Raw genomic sequence first — 16,975 nt, forward strand, 5'->3', positions numbered from 1 at the left:
GCCTCTGAGATCTCATGATTACATCTCTCTGAGGCATTATGGGGTGACTTACCGACAAAAGGAAGCATCCTCGGCAGTCAGGGTGTCTTGTGCTCCTTCAACATGGAAAAACCCTAAAGTGAAGATGGACAACGCCACAAAGGTTGCCAATGAAGCCTGTAGAATGATAGTGATCAGTTAGGTGAAGAATAGGGAAATACTTTAATACTGTATTTTTCAAATGAATCCATGTGGAATGGAAAATGGCCAACAACCCCCTCATAGTCAGGGTCAAATGAAGTCTGGCTGCACTGCATAGTACAATAGATAATAGATGCACCTCAATCATCTTTCTAATAGAAAAGCTCCCGAACAGATATTGGAAAAGAAAACGTTGAGTTTTTAAATGAGGTGCTTCCACTCTTAAGCAATGATTAGTTGCTATAACATCGCCATACATCTTTCAAAAACCCTACCAATATTTCTTTATCTGGAGTAACAATCATAGTGCTCAGTACAGACAAAAAAGTTTAATATTAAAACAAAATTAAATGACTCAATACTGACTTATTTTACATCAGGCTATTATTTGCTCTGGCTTTCTAATTAACAATAGAGTTCAATAGTTTTATTGCAGTGTCTCAAAACTTTTACTTTATTTATTCTCCTTTGAGGCCTTTCTTAACTGCTTTGTTTAAATATATGTCATAATCACTTAAGATTTTTAGTCACTTTATTAAATGTATTTCTTTTGTTTTCCTGTAAGACACTGTGAATTGATTTATGTCTGAATGGTGCTATAGAAATACATTGGCCAATATGGTCAATATAACTGCGATAATCATTCAAATAATCCAGAGTATTTCTGAACAAATCATTAACTATCTATCTAGCCATCTATCTATCTGAAAATAGAACACCAGGAGGCACTATATTGCACAGAATCGCATTTTAAATGAAACCCCTGGTCTGTATTTGAAATTTTGTCTGAATTTATGCATGAAGTTCTTCATTTATGTATTTGTTTATAGCCGGAGGGGTTATGCGTCACACAGCAAAACTATTAATAAATTTAACTTCGTCGCACTTTCACGTCATTACTCTCTCTCTCTCTCTCTCTCTCTCTCTCTCTCTCTCTCTCTCTCTCTCTCTCCTTTTAATCACGAACTTCAAACTTCTCCTAAAATCAATTCTGAATAAACTGTCGTTGAATTTGCAGTTAAATACTCTTACCGGCGTCAAATCAAAACCTTCGTTTGTTGATGCGTGTTGTGTGTCACATTAATACATGTCCGTGCAGACACACGCTCAGATTACGTTCACGTTGCGTTGGTCTAATAAATGCCAAAGAAATTTATGTTACGCTTCCAGGAGTTATAAACATTACCATCGTTCAGAGGAGCTCTGCTTGTTGCGTGTGGCTGCGGGCTCGCTCCCGTTACCTCAGCAGGATGCAGTGTTCACGATCCGCCTGCAAGCTGTCACATGACACAACTCGACGCCCAGAACATAAATAAAACAACCAAGTGCGCATTTGCTCGTCGTTTATTTAGTAAATAATATGTACACATTTTCAAGAACACATGCTACAGAATTTCAGATTTACAGCTCTCAAACAATAAAAACAGCTCTGAGAACAAAAATACCTGGTGACTAAAGAAAACGTCCTCCAGGCTTTGAACACTGAGGAAACATTCAAGTTTTTTTTCTCTCTCGCGTTTTATTTTTTTTAACTTTTCACTTGTTTTATTTGTGAATTATTATTTGATTTTCAACCATTTCTGAACAAGGCCTCTTAAACTATGCAGTAGTGATTGTGCAGCATATAATATATTCCTGGTGCTGCTCAAGCTCCCTTTGGTTTGTGCTTCTCTGCAGCTGATATTAGCACCCAAACATATGGAAATGGGCCCCAGTGACACGTTCCTCTTAATTTATAATCAAAAAAAAAATAATTTTTTTTGTTTTTTCCCCCTTATGTGACATTGTCTACCCATCTAATGATGTTGCAATACCCTCTAATGCATTTTTTATAGAACCTGGTGCTACAAAGCAGTGCAATTTTGTAGTTTCAAAGTGATACATTTCAATATGCATAGTAACAAAAACAAAACAATGTATCACTATGCAATAGCTTGTATCATTTGCAATGCCAAGTTTGAATAAGTCATCACACAATATATATTTACATGTTGGAGTTACTAAACTTCCAATGTCCACACTTTCTCTGCATTTTGTCAGGATGCAGACTCAAAAACTGGAGCTAATTAGCATAAAGTCACTTTTAAAATAATGAGACAAATTTGAAATCCCTGCATTCATTTCATGGGTAATGTCACAAATTGATGAGTTTTATTAATGTGGCCTTGATGTCAGAGTCTTTAATTAGTATTGTGTTTGGCTTTCCAAACCCTATGCAGTGTTCAGACTATAAAGCACACGTGCGTCTCTGTCCTCAAATCACACAGCGACTGATTGCTTCAAATCCAAATTATGGATTATGTACATCTACAAATACACACACAGCCTAGAGAGCACCATGGCAGCTTAAAATATAGCAAAAAAACAAACTAGTGACCACAGTAACACTACTTTACATTCAATACCATACACTACAGTACACTGTACATTAAGGCATGAGGTGTTGATGCAAAACATCAGCAGAAGATTCACTGAGAAATGCAATGCACTGAGGAATGACATGCATGTAATGAACGCATCAGTCTGACCAAGACTGAGGCAAATCACAACACGATGGACCCTACTGTTGTTAACCTGTTACACCAAACTACATGATGCATGAACTTGGCAATTCTCAATCAAAACATTCAGAGTTAGTACAAAGACGTCTCTTGTCAAAATGTGTCTCTTAATTTGTGACCCTCTGTGCCAAAGATAATCAAAATTACATTTTTTATGTTTAATCAGCAATCCATACATTGATGATGTAGTTGGAAACAAACTACTGCTTGGAGTACCAGCACTTATCTAAATCCTGTATTTTAAATGGTCGACAGGTAAACTTAATCTATTTGGTCAAGCCCTGTTAATGTAGTCTGGCTTTTAGACAAGGAGTCAACATAAATTGTTGTTTTTATTTTCTCTCTGAATTGATTTACAGTACTCACTCACTTTAAGCTCTTGGTAGGGATCCGTGTGTCCACTTTAACAATAGTGTGGAACAGAATGACCAATCATGTGCAGGACTGAAGCAAGCCTTTCTCTAACCTATGCTGCAAAAGCAAAATGTGTCAGAATTTGCTCTTTTGCCAACAATATAATGTTTTATGGATATACCATATATTGTTATAATGATGCTCATATGAGTGTGTGTCTACTTTACTCTGTACTGTAATCCTAGTTCACTATTAGTTAACCGTTTATTTGACCTGCCTGTAATTTGCATGTATATTACAGAATATAATAGATGTAACTGGAGGTCAGCACAATGGGTATTCAGTTATTTTTCAACAACAGTTTGTAGCTGCACAGTAACTATATGCAAGTCAAGTCTATATTCAGTAAGTGTATTACTCAGTAATACTATGATTTTGATCACTGCCTGCAGTGCACAACATTAGATAACAGCACATTACTGTCGCAAGTTACTTGCAGTTCACCTGCTATTTTATACAATATACAACACTTAACCATCTTCACCGAGCACCATGCCCACAGATCCAAATAACGCCGTAACAATCAAGTACAATCTGTAACATATACTGTGAGGTGTGCAAAACAAATCAACAACAATGATCTGATATAAACCTCTTCTCAATTGTTTTTGAAATGTGTGAAACATTTTGTGTCCTTCCTGGTTTCTTGTCTGAGTCTCTTCTTCAGCGTCACTGGCGACGGCGTCGTGACGCCGCGCTGTCTTCGGTGCTTCGCCGCGATGCTGCTACTGGAGGTTCTCGTGAGTGTCTCACCGGAGAAAGGTCCAAAAAAGTGCTCGAAGTGTAAAAAGGAGTATGGATGACTTCACCCAGGCATGAGGAGGCCGCCCGCATGTTAAAAGTCTTACAAAGCCTGCTGCAGATAGTCGAGGGGGAAGGAGGGGGGCTTCTTTCAAACAATTCGCTAAAAGACCCCCGGTGACAAAGCTGATTATGTCTAAGAGGTCACTTCTAGCTCTGGAGAGGTTTCTACTGATTCTGAAATACTTTATTTCCAGGTTGACAGTGATCAGATGACAAAACTATTCAAAATATAACACTTAATAACTTGAGGAACATGTGTTTTTACGAACCTAATCAAGCAACTCAGAATATATTCATGATCAACCTAATTTTTTGCTGGCTTTTTTCAGAAAAAAAAAAAAAATCTTTGATTTTGGATCACTTGTGTTTCAGGACACTGGATGCATTCATGTAAACTAAAGCCCTTTTGTGACAAGAGGCCACAAATCACAAGATCACAAATATGTAAATGCTGAGTGTGTGTACAGACTCACATCACGTTTAGCTGTGCAAACTGTGCACAAACATTCAGAAACAGAATGACTGTACAAGAAATATAGACGTGCCAGTTTTTTTGTTTAGTTTTTTCTCTACTATGCATACATGGCCATATTAAGCAAGGTCAAAATGAATGCCTTCCAACAGCCGTGCTTTCACAACATCCTGTTTTTGAGCTCATACTGCACACACAGTTTGGTAGATTGTACAAACACTTAAGGGCAAAGTGTTATATCTCTGAGACTTGAGTTCTGTGTTACATTGCTGGTTGTTGCAGCTGATAAGCAGCACTTGGTTATCATGTCAGGTTAATTGTTGATGGTTATGAACACAGGTGGAAAGTTCTGTGCCAGCAGAGTCCTATTTGAAAACCTAAAATGGGAGGCGGAGCTGATATCACTGTCCATATGAGTGGATATTTGCGCCAGATAAACTGTGCCATATTTCACTGACTGAGGCTTGAGTCTCAAATATTCCAATCTGAAACGCCTAAAGGATAAAACTCATTACTTTAACAGCCGGATTGAGGTGACCTCGCAAAACCTTGAGAGTCGTTTGATTGCGAGAGCAAACAAACAGCAGGAGAATACGACATGTGCCTGAATAACTAGGGGCGTGCCTTGCCAGCAGTGCTTATCTTGTACCTTTTAAGACTTGCAGCCACACCGGTGTCGTCCAGAGAAGACCTGTCCCGACCGCGGGGTCAAATGACAGCAGATGAACCAGAGGAAGGAGAGTTCGAGTTCGGGGAGGAGGGGAGGTTCCAGAAGAGCCACTTGCGTTTACACTGCCGCCTCTGGTACAGGTAGTCCTCCTTGTCGCGCTCTTTTCGTGCTCTTTGGTAGTGGTCGTCTTCTTTCAGGTACCACACAGGCGGCCAGCGATGTTTCTCGAAGTACTCCTGGTTCTCTGTATCAGAACAAACTGCTTCAGGAAGTTGAATATTTAAGATAGGAAACTTTTTTTAACGTTTAATACTCTCTGAACAGTGTAAAGGTACAAAACATTATTTAGAAAGCCAAATAACCAGGGCTTAAACTAGGGATAAAGATTACTTTGGATTATTGATCCAAAAAATGGATCAATAATGGGTCATTTGTTTTAATATTCTTTAGCAGATTTCATATTTATTTCAAACATTTATTTAAAGGTATAGACACAAAAGTGACATGAGTTTCCTAAACATCATCAGGTCATCTTGATTGAGTGAAGTAGATGTGTGCCGTCAGTGTATGAGCAGATGCATGCATGCTACCTGTCGACTTGGCCTTCATATCGCGGGGAAACTTGCGACAGACGCTGTTGTAGTTGGTGCAGATGTGGTGGAGACACCAGCCTGTGAGCTGCTGGGCACCATGGAACTATCAACACACAAAACCACGCCGTTAGATCTGTGAACGGAGTGTGACGTGGTCTGATGTGTGTGTCTAATATGCCTATCTAAATACATAAATATCAGTACCTGTTCAGTTTCTCATTTTAAATCATAATCTGAAACCTTTTGACAATGATTAGCTGCAGCATGTGAGCAGTGTAATGGTTAAAATGAAATATTTAACTTTCTTCTTAACTTTTTCATGTAGGCTTTTCTAATGATTACATCGTTATTCTTATGTTTTAAATATTCAAGTCATGTGTGGTTAAAGAAAGGTTTTTTGGTTTATGTTTATCGCTCTCTCCAGACTGCGTCTCGTCAGATCTAGCCTTTTTTGCAGTTTGTCCAGGTTCATGTGTGATATCGTGACTACTTGACATTCAAATTGTGTGAGTTCAGAGTTACTGACGAGAGTTTCACCATCAATGTGTGAGCATTGACAGCTCCACTGCCTGAAACTGAAATCCTCAATCTGCCTTGTTGATTTAAAATGCATACCTCAAGGTATAATACCTATGTATTTTTATTCAATAAAAATAGGACGAGCTAAAAAAAAATGGTTTGACTTTGGCACCATCTGCTGGGTGGAGAAAATAATCCAGCTTTCTGGAGCAGCTCATTCTCAGAAATGCCCTCATTAGTGAAAATCCAATTTGTCAAAGCATTAAATAAATGTCACATGCTCTCGTTCGGGATGATTGACAGGCCACACTACCTGGGCCATATCCAAGTACACCAGCACATCTCCATCAATGTCAGCCCCCATCATTGCTGCCTCCGTCAATACTGTCACTGTGTAGAGCTCTGGAGGAAACACAAGAGGTCGTCACTGTTAACACTGACTTTGAAATTGGCACACTGGTTTTGTGTAACACAATCCTGCACTTCACAGAGTAAAATCTATCTAATTTAATACCTGTAAGTGCAACCAGGTGCGGGAGGCAAAGACGATTGGCAAGAACAATGAGCTCCATTGCGTCCAGGTCAGATCGAGAACAAAACCGCCCCGTGTAGAGATATTCTAGCACAGCCCTCATACAGCTGCGAGTCGTGTTGGGAAACAGCACCTTGGAAAGGGCAGAAAAGTACATTTTACATTTTAGTAAAAAACAGAATTATTAAACACAGACATATTAGAAATTGTTTGCATTTAGCTTTTGGTTCTATTTGAGCCTCAATTGTGAAAAAGGAAAAATAAATAACGCTCAAACTGTTCCAAAGCTCATAATTGGTCAGAAAGTCTAAAAATACATTTCGAGTATTGTCTGACTTTTGAAATTTTTAAATGACATCATTTCAACTAGAAACTGAGCAGAATAAAATATTAATTTGCATGTATAATTTAGCTGTATCATTTGCTAACAAACTATAAAAACAATATAGGAGCTTGCCAACAGATACAATATGCTCACGGAAGCATCTTAATTGTATTACAACAGATTTGCAATCCTGTAATGAAATTATTCTTTGCACATGGCCTACTGGCGCTCCACTTGGATCCGTATGTCTATTGATCTTTGCCACAGTTGTGGGCTTTGAGTACTTCTATAGTGATTAAATTTTAACTGCTTCAAGAATCCACTTATAATAAAAGCGCGGCTAAAAATGAAGTGGAACGTGTGGGCTTTTTTTTTTTGTTTGTTGTTGTTTTTTCTTCACAATGCTTTTTTTATCGGCTAGTTTTCTTACCTCTTTGGTGCAGCTCTCCACAAAAGGCCCACCAAACATAGCTGCCATCCAGTCACAACTAGAGATGAGTAAAGGCTTGTGGGCCATGATGGTCCCATCGTCTAGCTTGAATACAACATCTGGAAATACAGCAATGAGACACTGGCACCTGCATCGGCTCCATTCCAAGCAAAAACTAAACTAAACAAAAACATGGAAAACTTTTATGAAGATTTTTACTCACCAGAAAAAGTGCCCTTGGCCAAGCACTCTTTGACTCTGTTTGTGCGCCGTACATGGAAGGCTTTGGTGATTTCTTGGTTCATGAAGGCTTCATTGTTAAGAATGTTTGCCACCATCATCCGCAGGTCGAAGACCTCCAGCAGCTCAGCAATGTGTGCAATGTGCATTAGCTCTTTCTCATTCTCGTCCAGCTGGCCAGTATAAAGGTAGCGCAGTACTGCCCGAAAAGGGCCGAGCTGCATGGACTGGTCCATGTGCACGACAGTCATGGGCCTGGGGCTGTATGTCACGGGGTCGTCGACCAGTTCCTCCTGAATGCTGACGAAGGCCCGGCTCCACGAGGAGAGCAGCCTGCCCCGTCGGCCCCCTTCAGAGTCTTTCAACGTCCCGTCGCTCGTGCAGGCCCTGAGGTTGGCCCGGTCTCCGTCGTCGCTATTCTCGCAAACGTCGAAGCTAGCAGCGCGCATTAGCAACTCTCGGCCAGAGAGGGGGCCGCGAGGCGGTCTTTCGGTCTCCTCGGTCTGTGTGTCCATAATAAAGAGGTCGTAGAACTTTGAGGAGGATGTCGCCAAGTATATCTTGTGTGCAAAAATCTTCTGTCGCTCCTGCAGGACCAGGATGACGTCAGCACAGTGTGGGTCCTCCAGAAGTCCAACTGGATGCTCCTCGGTGGTGGTCGGCGGAGGAGGCACAGTGATTATAGGTGGAGGAGGTTTGGGTGGCAGGAAGGGTGCCTGAAGGAGAGGCCGCTGGACATTTCTGAGGTGAGATTTCCAAAACTGCAAGTGGCGGCGAGAGATGAGCGCAGCTCGGATCGCGTTATCAAAGACGTCCTTGACGCCGAACTGAGCAACAACACTGGTTTCATAATATGGCACTCCCAGCTCTTTGGCCACCTCCCTTCCTCTCTCTGGAGGGAGGATCTCATTCGATTTGATGGGTCTGAAAAACAAAGAAATACATCACTGACAAATCTAAAAGTGATCCATGTTACTCAATTCGTTGAAATTTCCCAATGCATAAACACACAGACCTGGCCAAGGGCCGCCGTGCTCGATTCACCGCCTCCAGGTCTGCATAGCGCAGGTCCAGCTGACAGCCTACCAGGATGACCGGGGCGCGCGGACAGAAGTGCTTAATCTCCGGATACCACATAGTCTTTACATGGTAGAGAGAGTTGGGATTGGCGATTGAGAAGCAGAGTACCACGACATCGGACCTGAAGAAAACAACAGGAAGAAATCTGTCACCTCAGAGAGAGCCAGGTCACATGCTTTTAAAACAGCACCACGTCTTTACAGCTTCCCACCTGCCATACGCAAAACGTCGGTCCTTATGATGGTCTCCGAACGTGTCCCAGAGCCGAAGGGACACACTGACGTCATCCACTACATCTCTGGAGCGCTCTAACACCTAAGGAGAGATCACACTTTTATATGCAGAAATCCTCACAGATTTCCTGCCAGTTATCTGAATGGCTACACTTGAAAATCCTTAAATAAGTAAAATATAAAAAAGGTAACATGCAGGAAGTCTGTGTGAATATAAACTCACCTCCTGGCATACTCTGTACTGGTCGATGGCCCAGACTGTGGGCACATGTGTAGCGAGGAGCTGGTACTGAGTCAGGGTGGCATTGCAGGCCCGGGCGCAGATGAGGCGAGTCTTTCCAACCGCATTGTCTCCGACCACCACACACTTGATAGTTTCAACGTTTGGCCTCTCATAGTCCATATCAGAATCCGTCAACTGAGACCTGCCGGAACGCAAAGACACGCAAAGAGCTGCATCAGCACGGGGCGTCCTGAGCCGCTGTCCTGAACACTAGTCCTCATCTGCACTGCTCATTCTGCCTGCAGAGCTATCAATGGATGGTCTCGTGACTTCCCTGAGCCCATTCACAAGTTCCCCGTCATCGCTTGAGCTACAGAGAGCAGAAATTAAAGCAACCAGCAAACAAATCCTGTCTTCAGTACACTTCACAAGCAAACCAGTACAGTAAAACAATGTCAGATTGGAAACTACAGAAAATATAATGCTTAAAACAGAATAGCCAGAATGTGTTTGTCTGGTATGGGTTAATATAATCCTATAGCTAGTTTCTGCTGTAATCCATTTTCAACCTCTCTGCAGTCCTTAAATGCCTGTTCTTCATTCAGTCCAGGTATAGTAACGTTACCCTGAAGCCTCAGTCATGACAGCCCGAATGCATGACGACAAACACAAGTCATCTGACGTCCAGGCAGTCAACGTCATTCAGTGAAATGGAGGAAAAAGGTAAACAGACTATTTCTGTCTCTTGAAAATGGTGGTGGACGATTTAGATACCCTGACTGGTTTCCAAGGGAACAGTAGTCTCTCACAGGCTATATGAGACAGTCCTCTCTGTATAATACTGATAGTTAAGTTTTTCATAAAAATAGTCATGCTGGTATTGTATCCTCTTCTTATTTTAGCTCTGACGTGCATGAGCACAACACACAGGACAGTAAAAACTCTGCCCACAGTCCCTAACTTACGTCATGGCAGCTTTCACTTCCACATCTGAGTTTACATGCAGGAGCACCTCTCCCTCCATTTCAGCTTCACCTCATCCTTCCCCTTAAATGCCGTTCCGCCCTGGAAATCACAGCCATTCACTGCCACTCGTACTCACTGCTACCTGCTTACGAATCAGTCCAGCTGCTGGCATTCTTGCATCAGCTTAGAGTCCACACACCCTGATATCATGACACAGCTGCCCCCCTTTCTGGAGCATCACTTCAAACAAAGGGTTTAGTAGTAATAAATATGGATTTCTTATCATGCTGGTGATATCACTACGTTTTACTATCATTTTCCCCCCCCACTAAAGCAGCTCCTTGCAGTTTGTAGCCATTCATAAAACCAGCTTTTCATTGACTGCACAATCTGCATGCCTATAGGCTGGATGTCACCTTTTTAAGGCTTAAATACCTGAGAGTCTGACCTTAGGCTGGGCCTGGATGACACTATACAGATACAACGCCTTTATATATTACTCATTCACATGCCCGTTCCTCTCTCAGCCTAGGCTTCACTGCGCAACTCTCGGATTCATTGATCGTTTTTATACAGTCAAAGGATCGAAACAAAGCGTCAAGTCTATCATCTTGAGCACAGAGGAAGAGAGAAAAAAGCGTCCGGCATAAGAAAGATGATAAAGAATGGTGCATATCCTACCAGGAGGACCGAACAGTCCCTCCACCACCGAGACACTAGTCATGAGGCTCTGCTGCATTACATGTTATGTAACTCCCCGTCACTGACTCCTGAGCCTGTTTATCCGGCTCCGAGCGCATCGCAGCAAAAAACAACCACACGGCGTCAAATCCCGCTCCGACTCCGCCGGGGAATAAATGCCACGGCGAGCGGCTCGTCCTTACCGCAACGTCAGGAAGTGCTGCATCGGGTTGGTCGACGGGCGAGATGAGACGCGGGGCTCCATCGGAGGCAGCTCGCACCTGGCGGCGGCTCGCGGTTAACTTCATCTTCGAGGTGAAGGAGGCTTGGAAATAGCCAGTGTGAGGGGGGGCGGGGGGCTTTGTTTTTTGGGGGAAGCGCGGGGTGCGGAAAGAGCCGAGGATCGGCGCGATCAGTCCCGACGCACTGGACAAACTGCGACCGCTGATGTGAAGCCTGTCGGCGCGCCGCAGAGCTGCAGCCTGACCGTCATGGAGCCACCTCCACTTACTGTAAAGGCCTCCGTAGCTAATAATAGGCTGGCGCACAGACCAAAAAAACCCCCCCATTCATTACAAAACACTGATCCACTTTAAAGGCGAGCAAATCTCATTCCGCAGCTCCTAAGTAGACCAGATCGAGCCTCTTCCAGTCATGCAGAGTCATGTTTGCAACAATTCCCTTTGAACAATGAGGGCTGTGCAATATGCTCTGTCGAAATAGTAGTTGCAATAAATAAATAAATCATGCGCACACTCAAATGAATAAATGAATGAATAAATAATCACACACTGGGTGAATAGGGAAAGAACCAGTTTTGTAAGTTAACTCACACATACTTGGGATAAGTGGGGTTAAACAACCCGTTTAAACTTAATCCAACTGATCCAGCTCGTCTTCATGGTTCCCAGTCATAATCCTGACCTGAGCATTACAGCCTGATCTGAGGTCACGTCTCAAAAGGCCCCATGCAAGAGGTCAAACCCCAAAAGTGGGTGTTCACATTTTCTGGGACACAAAAAGAGAGCACCATGAGAGAACATACACACAAAGAATGCAAATGCATGCCACAAGTTCACTGGTGAAAGCCAGGAAGCAGCCATCTCTGAGCCTGGTTCTGCAAAGGTCTCTTCCTTGTAAAAGGGACTTTTTCCTTTCCACAGTCGGTTTTGCTTGGTCATGTGGATCTGTTGGGTTTTCTCTGTAAAAGTGTCTAGAAATGACTATGTTGTAATTGGCACTTTATAAATAAAGCTGGATTGAATTGAATTGAATTGAACTGGAGAAAATAAGATATTTGTATAGAGATTCTTAACTTAGAGTTAAGGAACTCTATAAAACAAAAGGAAGAAAGAAAACAATAATATATCCATCCATGCTCTATAAATCAACCCATTCAGGATTGCAGGGAGCTGGAGCAAAGGCAGGGTGCCTCCAGGTCTCTCTCTGTCTCCCCCCCCCCCCCCCCCCCCCCCCCCCACACACACACACACACACACACACACACACACAGGCTCTCATTTACCACCAGTGACTTGTGAATCTGAAGAGACTGCCCTGCCTCATAACATATCTAAATATATTACAACACAGTCTGAGATTGGAATCATTAACAAAATGTTACTCATTAAGTCATAATGTCACAAAGGTATGTTTTTTTTTTTTTTACTGTCACATAACATTTTCACAATGTATTTGCATAATGTTCCAGCATTTAGGTCCTGAGACACCACCCAGGCTACCGATCACAACAAATGACAAGCTTTGTTTCATGAAAGTCTTTTCTTTGTTCAGTGAACCTACAGAGTGCTGTCTGATTACCAGACAGTTTGACATAAATCTACTGCATCTAATATACATTTATCACAATTTTTTCACAATATTTAAAACAATTGCAGGTAAAATCTTAGATTGAAAATGGATAATTTCTTTCTACTTTCTCCAGCGAGTTTATTCATGTAGTGGATTTTGCAAGAAAAGTAGTTTCATAAGTGATTAAAAATAAAACAACAACAACAACTTACCCCTCACAAGTACTGACAGCCATGGTGCACAGAAGATGGAAAACCTCCAGAAGACAGGGTTTGATGTGACTGAAGGAGCGTTTGGTTCTAGTCCAGCTTGATGCACAAACTCTGTTGTTAGACGAAGTACTTCATGAATTCACTTTTATCTCTAAATCTAGAGAATTATTTGTCTTGGTTGTTCGTGCTCTTCGCTACATGATCTCTGAAATCACAGTTTACTAATCCAGTCCAATGTTTCTTCATCTTAACTTTGCCCCAGAACCAAGAGGATCACATGACTTCAGACCTTTGTACTTGCAGATGTTTTAAAGACATAAGTGCCAAGGTTGTTCTGCAGAGAAAAATACCTGAAATTGTTAACATCATTTAACCTTTGAGACAATAATTTCATATCCTATTGCATTCTTATTTTATTAACAAAAATGCAATTTCGGATTTCAATTACATTTACAGTCAGGGACTTCAGTTTTTTTATGCAGGTGCACAGAATTATCCTTTTTTAAATTCTGCAGTGTTCAATCCTGTCCACCAGGTGAGGCTCACACTCTTCATTTCACACAATTGCCCATCAGTGCTGAGCCATAACTAGTGAAAAGAGGACAAAAGGGAGAATAAATTAAGACATGCCTGTATTTATGCTATTTCTTCTGCATCTATCTATCTATCTATCTATCTATCTATCTATCTATCTATCTATCTATCTATCTATCTATCATGATAACCTGCTAATGCAGACAAGTACACTTCTTTAAAAGCTTGCAGAGTATTCCCAATTTCTGTGTAATAAAGAAATACATATATTCTTAACTGTTTCCGTGTGTGCCACTTCTTCTCTCAGTCTGAGATTCTGCAATGGTTGAAATTATATTTACAGATCTTCCCTAAGAAGGATTGATCATTGCCATGGCTGAGTATTGATTTGCTACACTTTACTTTAAAATTGTGCAACAGAATAGGGGATGGATGCTGTGTAAGCATTAACCAAATGACAACAGAGTTAAAGTGACCTCTGTGCTAGAGTCCAGTCAGATTGGTGTCACCTGAACCGTTCAGATAATCTTTGCTGTCGCTGGTTTAGTGTAACTCCCTCTATGGCTTCTGCAGAAACAGATTATAAAGCTCCTTTCTCTCTGGACTCCTACCATGTTTCTGAGGAATATGGCTTCATCCTTCCTGCACCTCTGGTAGGTGGAAAGAGCTCTTCTACATTTTTTTCTTTCATTTTTTTGAAATAATCACTCAGGCAGTCAGAGGAATGTGTGCTGCCAGATTACAGCAGGACTTTGAATGAGGGATTTCTATTGGTGCAAATTGATACACTTTAACAATACACAAAAAAACACAAACACGGTGTTGCTATAAAACTGTTAACTCTCATTGACTGAGACCAACTGACTGAGCATTTTGAATTTGGCACAGTTCATCTTTGTTCTTTTTCCAAGACTTCAATCTAACAAGCAGCAACGCTGATATGACACGCAAAACAATGTAGCCCTTTGCATTGTGACTTAGATCACGGCTTAAAGTTGAAAACAAAAACGTGACTGTTGTAAATGTTCCCTGTGTGACTTATTCTTTGCACTAAACTGGAACTTCATGTTGGAAGGATGAGCTTCCACCGTACTACCAGCCATGGATGGATATTGCCCTGCGGGTCCCAGAGCTTGTGCACTCTCATGAGTTGCGCTCCTATGTTAACAAGGTAAAAGGGGGCAATAAACTGCCCGGGAGAGTTCACCGTCTTTGTGGAGCCGCGCTTCAGGACTGTTGTTCCTGTCTAGATGCCACTGCTGAAGAGCGAGTTTCTGCAGAAACACAGGGAGCTGCGGCTGGCCCACCTGGCGCTGGGCACGATGACCATGGGTTACGTCTGGCAGGAGGGAGAGACAGGCAAAGTCGAGGTAACCCCGTTGTTTTATTAGGGCTATCTACAGTGTTTTTTTCTGTCTCTCCTTATGGGTGATAACACTGTAAATAATTGTCTTTAATAACCTTCATCTCAGGTGCTGCCTCGCACCCTGGCTGTTCCGTACTGGGAAGTGTCACAGCGGTTAGGACTTCCCCCAATTCTCACCCATGCAGATGCAGTGTTGGCAAACTGGAAGAAGAAAGATCCAGATGGGTGAGGCCATCAACCTCCTGCAAATTCATCAGTGTTACATATAAACCTGTTTTCTTCCTTTTCTTTTGATGTCATTCTGCATATCTCTGGTTTCAGGCCTATTGATGAGGAGTAAGTACATTTTTTACAGTTTTTCTTTTTATCAGTGCATCTACATGCACCACAGTGCTCTGTTGCTCTGTCATGTGCAAATTCTATTGCACATTTCGCACCATGAAGGAACGTGGAGATGCTTCTGTGCCTGCCGGGGGGAGAAAGTGCCCGAGGCTTCCTGATGGTCACCCTGCTGGTGGAGCAGGCTGCAATTCCTGCACTGAGGGTGAGGACGGATTACAGTGAGAAACATTTTAATAGTGTTGATTGAAAACTATTGGGGATATTTTGAGACAGACCCACCTGTGTTCCAGAACATTCCCACTGTGATCAATGGAGTCAGGCGACGTGACCCTGAGGCTGTGGCAGAAGCTCTGGAGGTCATCACCCGGTCTATACAGGACATGACTGCTGCACTCAAACTGATGCATGGTGACTAACTCATATAATCCACATGGATTAAAATGTAGCACATTCAATATCATTTTGATGACTGTTTCTATCTTAAGAGTACGTGGAGCCTTCAGTCTTCTACGGCATCATGAGAATCTTCCTGTCTGGGTATGAAAATATCTTCATTCATGAGTTGGCGGTGATCAGTTTTTCGAGTGAAACATGGTTTCAAGTGAAGCATCTGACGTATGCACATGTAGGTGGAAAGACAACCCAAATATGCCAAACGGGCTGATTTATGAAGGAGTCCAAACACAACCGATGCAGTATTCAGGAGGGAGTGCAGCACAAAGCAGTCTGCTGCACTGCTTTGATGAACTTCTGGGAGTCAAACATGAAGAAAACAGCAGTAAGATAACTCACTTCTTCTTCACTGATGGCAAGAAATGACTGAGAATGATTATTTTATAAAAAAAAATTTTTGCAGAGATGACGCAGTCCTTTTTTTTTTCTTTTTTCAGGTTCCTTTCTAATCCGCATGAGGGACTACATGCCACCTGCTCACAAGAAACTGATCCAAGACATTTCTTTACAACCCTCCCTGAGGAGTTTTGTCCAGCAGCAGGCCAGCGAGGCGCTAACGCAGTCCTTTCATCTGTGCGTCACAAAGCTGTTGGCTCTGCGCAGCTACCACATCAACGTCGTCAGTCGCTTCATCACCGTACCTGCCGCTCGAGCCCGGCAGCTGCGCAACCAGAGCCAGGACTCGGAGGACGGGGGGGTGATCAGCAGAGCCCCCACGGCCCTGGAGGAGAGGGGCACCGGCGGCTCCGGCATCATGACGTTCCTGAAGACAGTGAGAGACCATACAAAAGAGGCTTTGCTGTCGGAGACAAGCGAAGAAATAAAACACCATAACTGATTTCAACTGTCGTCATGAAGGATTCCAAAACAGAGATGTGGTATACGTCACTTAAACAACACTTTGATCAACTCTGATTACTTTGCCCACTGTTGTATATGTCATTAAAACTATGGGTTTTGGCAGAGAGTGGGGGCCTTTCATTGCTCGTCTTGCATATAGCTGTGTTGTTTATGTAAACAGGCCTTAGCTTAATGGACATGAGTGATGCCCATCATTCAGTCCAAACCATAATTCAAACCATTGCTTTCCATTTCATTACATCCAACCCCTAATTCCTTCTTTAATTGCAACTGAGATGCCAAAAATGCAGCAGATGTCTGTTCCAGACCCATGTATCTCGAGGACAATTGGACATAAGACAGCTCAAGCCCATTTCTTTCTCAGAAAGTTATTTTGAAATTCAGCCTCGACCAATTTCTACAAAGTGTTTGAGGTGTGTGGCTTGAAAACATGGTAACATTGTATTCTTTCTTCTAAGGGTACTGCTACTGC

At 42.3% G+C, this 16,975-nt stretch overlaps 3 protein-coding genes across 4 annotated transcripts in view; 1 reads left to right on the top strand and 2 right to left on the bottom strand.

The window, feature by feature from the left end:
* The window catches only part of pebp4 (phosphatidylethanolamine binding protein 4), a 51,733-nt gene extending 50,274 nt beyond the window's left edge, over nucleotides 1-1,459 (bottom strand). The window contains exons 1-2 of the mRNA XM_030104490.1: nucleotides 1,367-1,459; nucleotides 53-156 (exon numbers count right to left, since the gene is read on the bottom strand). Coding sequence (XP_029960350.1) covers nucleotides 53-156; nucleotides 1,367-1,369 — 107 coding nt within the window. The 5' untranslated portion in view covers nucleotides 1,370-1,459. The remainder of the gene's footprint in view (nucleotides 1-52; nucleotides 157-1,366) is intronic.
* A 53-nt stretch (nucleotides 1,460-1,512) lies between these two features.
* Nucleotides 1,513-11,263, bottom strand: rhobtb2a (Rho related BTB domain containing 2a). Of its 2 annotated transcripts, none has more exons than XM_030104487.1 (10): nucleotides 11,127-11,263; nucleotides 9,277-9,478; nucleotides 9,032-9,135; nucleotides 8,756-8,941; nucleotides 7,724-8,664; nucleotides 7,501-7,619; nucleotides 6,728-6,878; nucleotides 6,527-6,615; nucleotides 5,692-5,797; nucleotides 1,513-5,345 (listed from the first exon to the last, which is right to left on the bottom strand). In XM_030104487.1, exons 1-10 carry the CDS (start codon nucleotides 11,186-11,188, stop codon nucleotides 5,140-5,142), a joined length of 2,166 nt encoding a protein of 721 aa, XP_029960347.1. In that variant the 5' UTR covers nucleotides 11,189-11,263; the 3' UTR covers nucleotides 1,513-5,139. The 2 variants fall into 2 exon arrangements, with proteins under 2 accessions (XP_029960347.1, XP_029960349.1); XM_030104489.1 differs by lacking the exon at nucleotides 11,127-11,263 and adding an exon at nucleotides 10,924-11,006.
* A 2,551-nt stretch (nucleotides 11,264-13,814) lies between these two features.
* ido1 (indoleamine 2,3-dioxygenase 1) lies at nucleotides 13,815-16,885 on the top strand. The gene is made up of 10 exons (XM_030104491.1): nucleotides 13,815-14,134; nucleotides 14,557-14,652; nucleotides 14,732-14,851; nucleotides 14,954-15,072; nucleotides 15,169-15,183; nucleotides 15,292-15,391; nucleotides 15,480-15,597; nucleotides 15,675-15,726; nucleotides 15,819-15,967; nucleotides 16,080-16,885. Exons 1-10 carry the CDS (start codon nucleotides 14,042-14,044, stop codon nucleotides 16,478-16,480), a joined length of 1,263 nt encoding a protein of 420 aa, XP_029960351.1. The 5' UTR covers nucleotides 13,815-14,041; the 3' UTR covers nucleotides 16,481-16,885.
* The last annotated feature ends 90 nt before the right edge of the window (nucleotides 16,886-16,975 follow it).

Source organism: Salarias fasciatus, chromosome 12 (genome assembly GCF_902148845.1).
Source record: "Salarias fasciatus chromosome 12, fSalaFa1.1, whole genome shotgun sequence".
NCBI lineage: Eukaryota > Metazoa > Chordata > Actinopteri > Blenniiformes > Blenniidae > Salarias > Salarias fasciatus.

Coding starts and splice junctions, on each gene's coding strand:
- rhobtb2a (XM_030104487.1), bottom strand. CDS start 11,188: ATGGAGCCCCGCGTCTCATCTCGCCCGTCGACCAACCCGATGCAGCAC. Junction 9,136..9,276: donor AGTACAGAGTATGCCAGGAG/GTGAGTTTATAT, acceptor ATCTCTCCTTAG/GTGTTAGAGCGCTCCAGAGA. Junction 8,665..8,755: donor GCACGGCGGCCCTTGGCCAG/GTCTGTGTGTTT, acceptor TTTGTTTTTCAG/ACCCATCAAATCGAATGAGA.
- ido1 (XM_030104491.1), top strand. CDS start 14,042: ATGGCTTCTGCAGAAACAGATTATAAAGCTCCTTTCTCTCTGGACTCC. Junction 14,653..14,731: donor TGCGCTCCTATGTTAACAAG/GTAAAAGGGGGC, acceptor GTTCCTGTCTAG/ATGCCACTGCTGAAGAGCGA. Junction 14,852..14,953: donor GAGAGACAGGCAAAGTCGAG/GTAACCCCGTTG, acceptor CCTTCATCTCAG/GTGCTGCCTCGCACCCTGGC.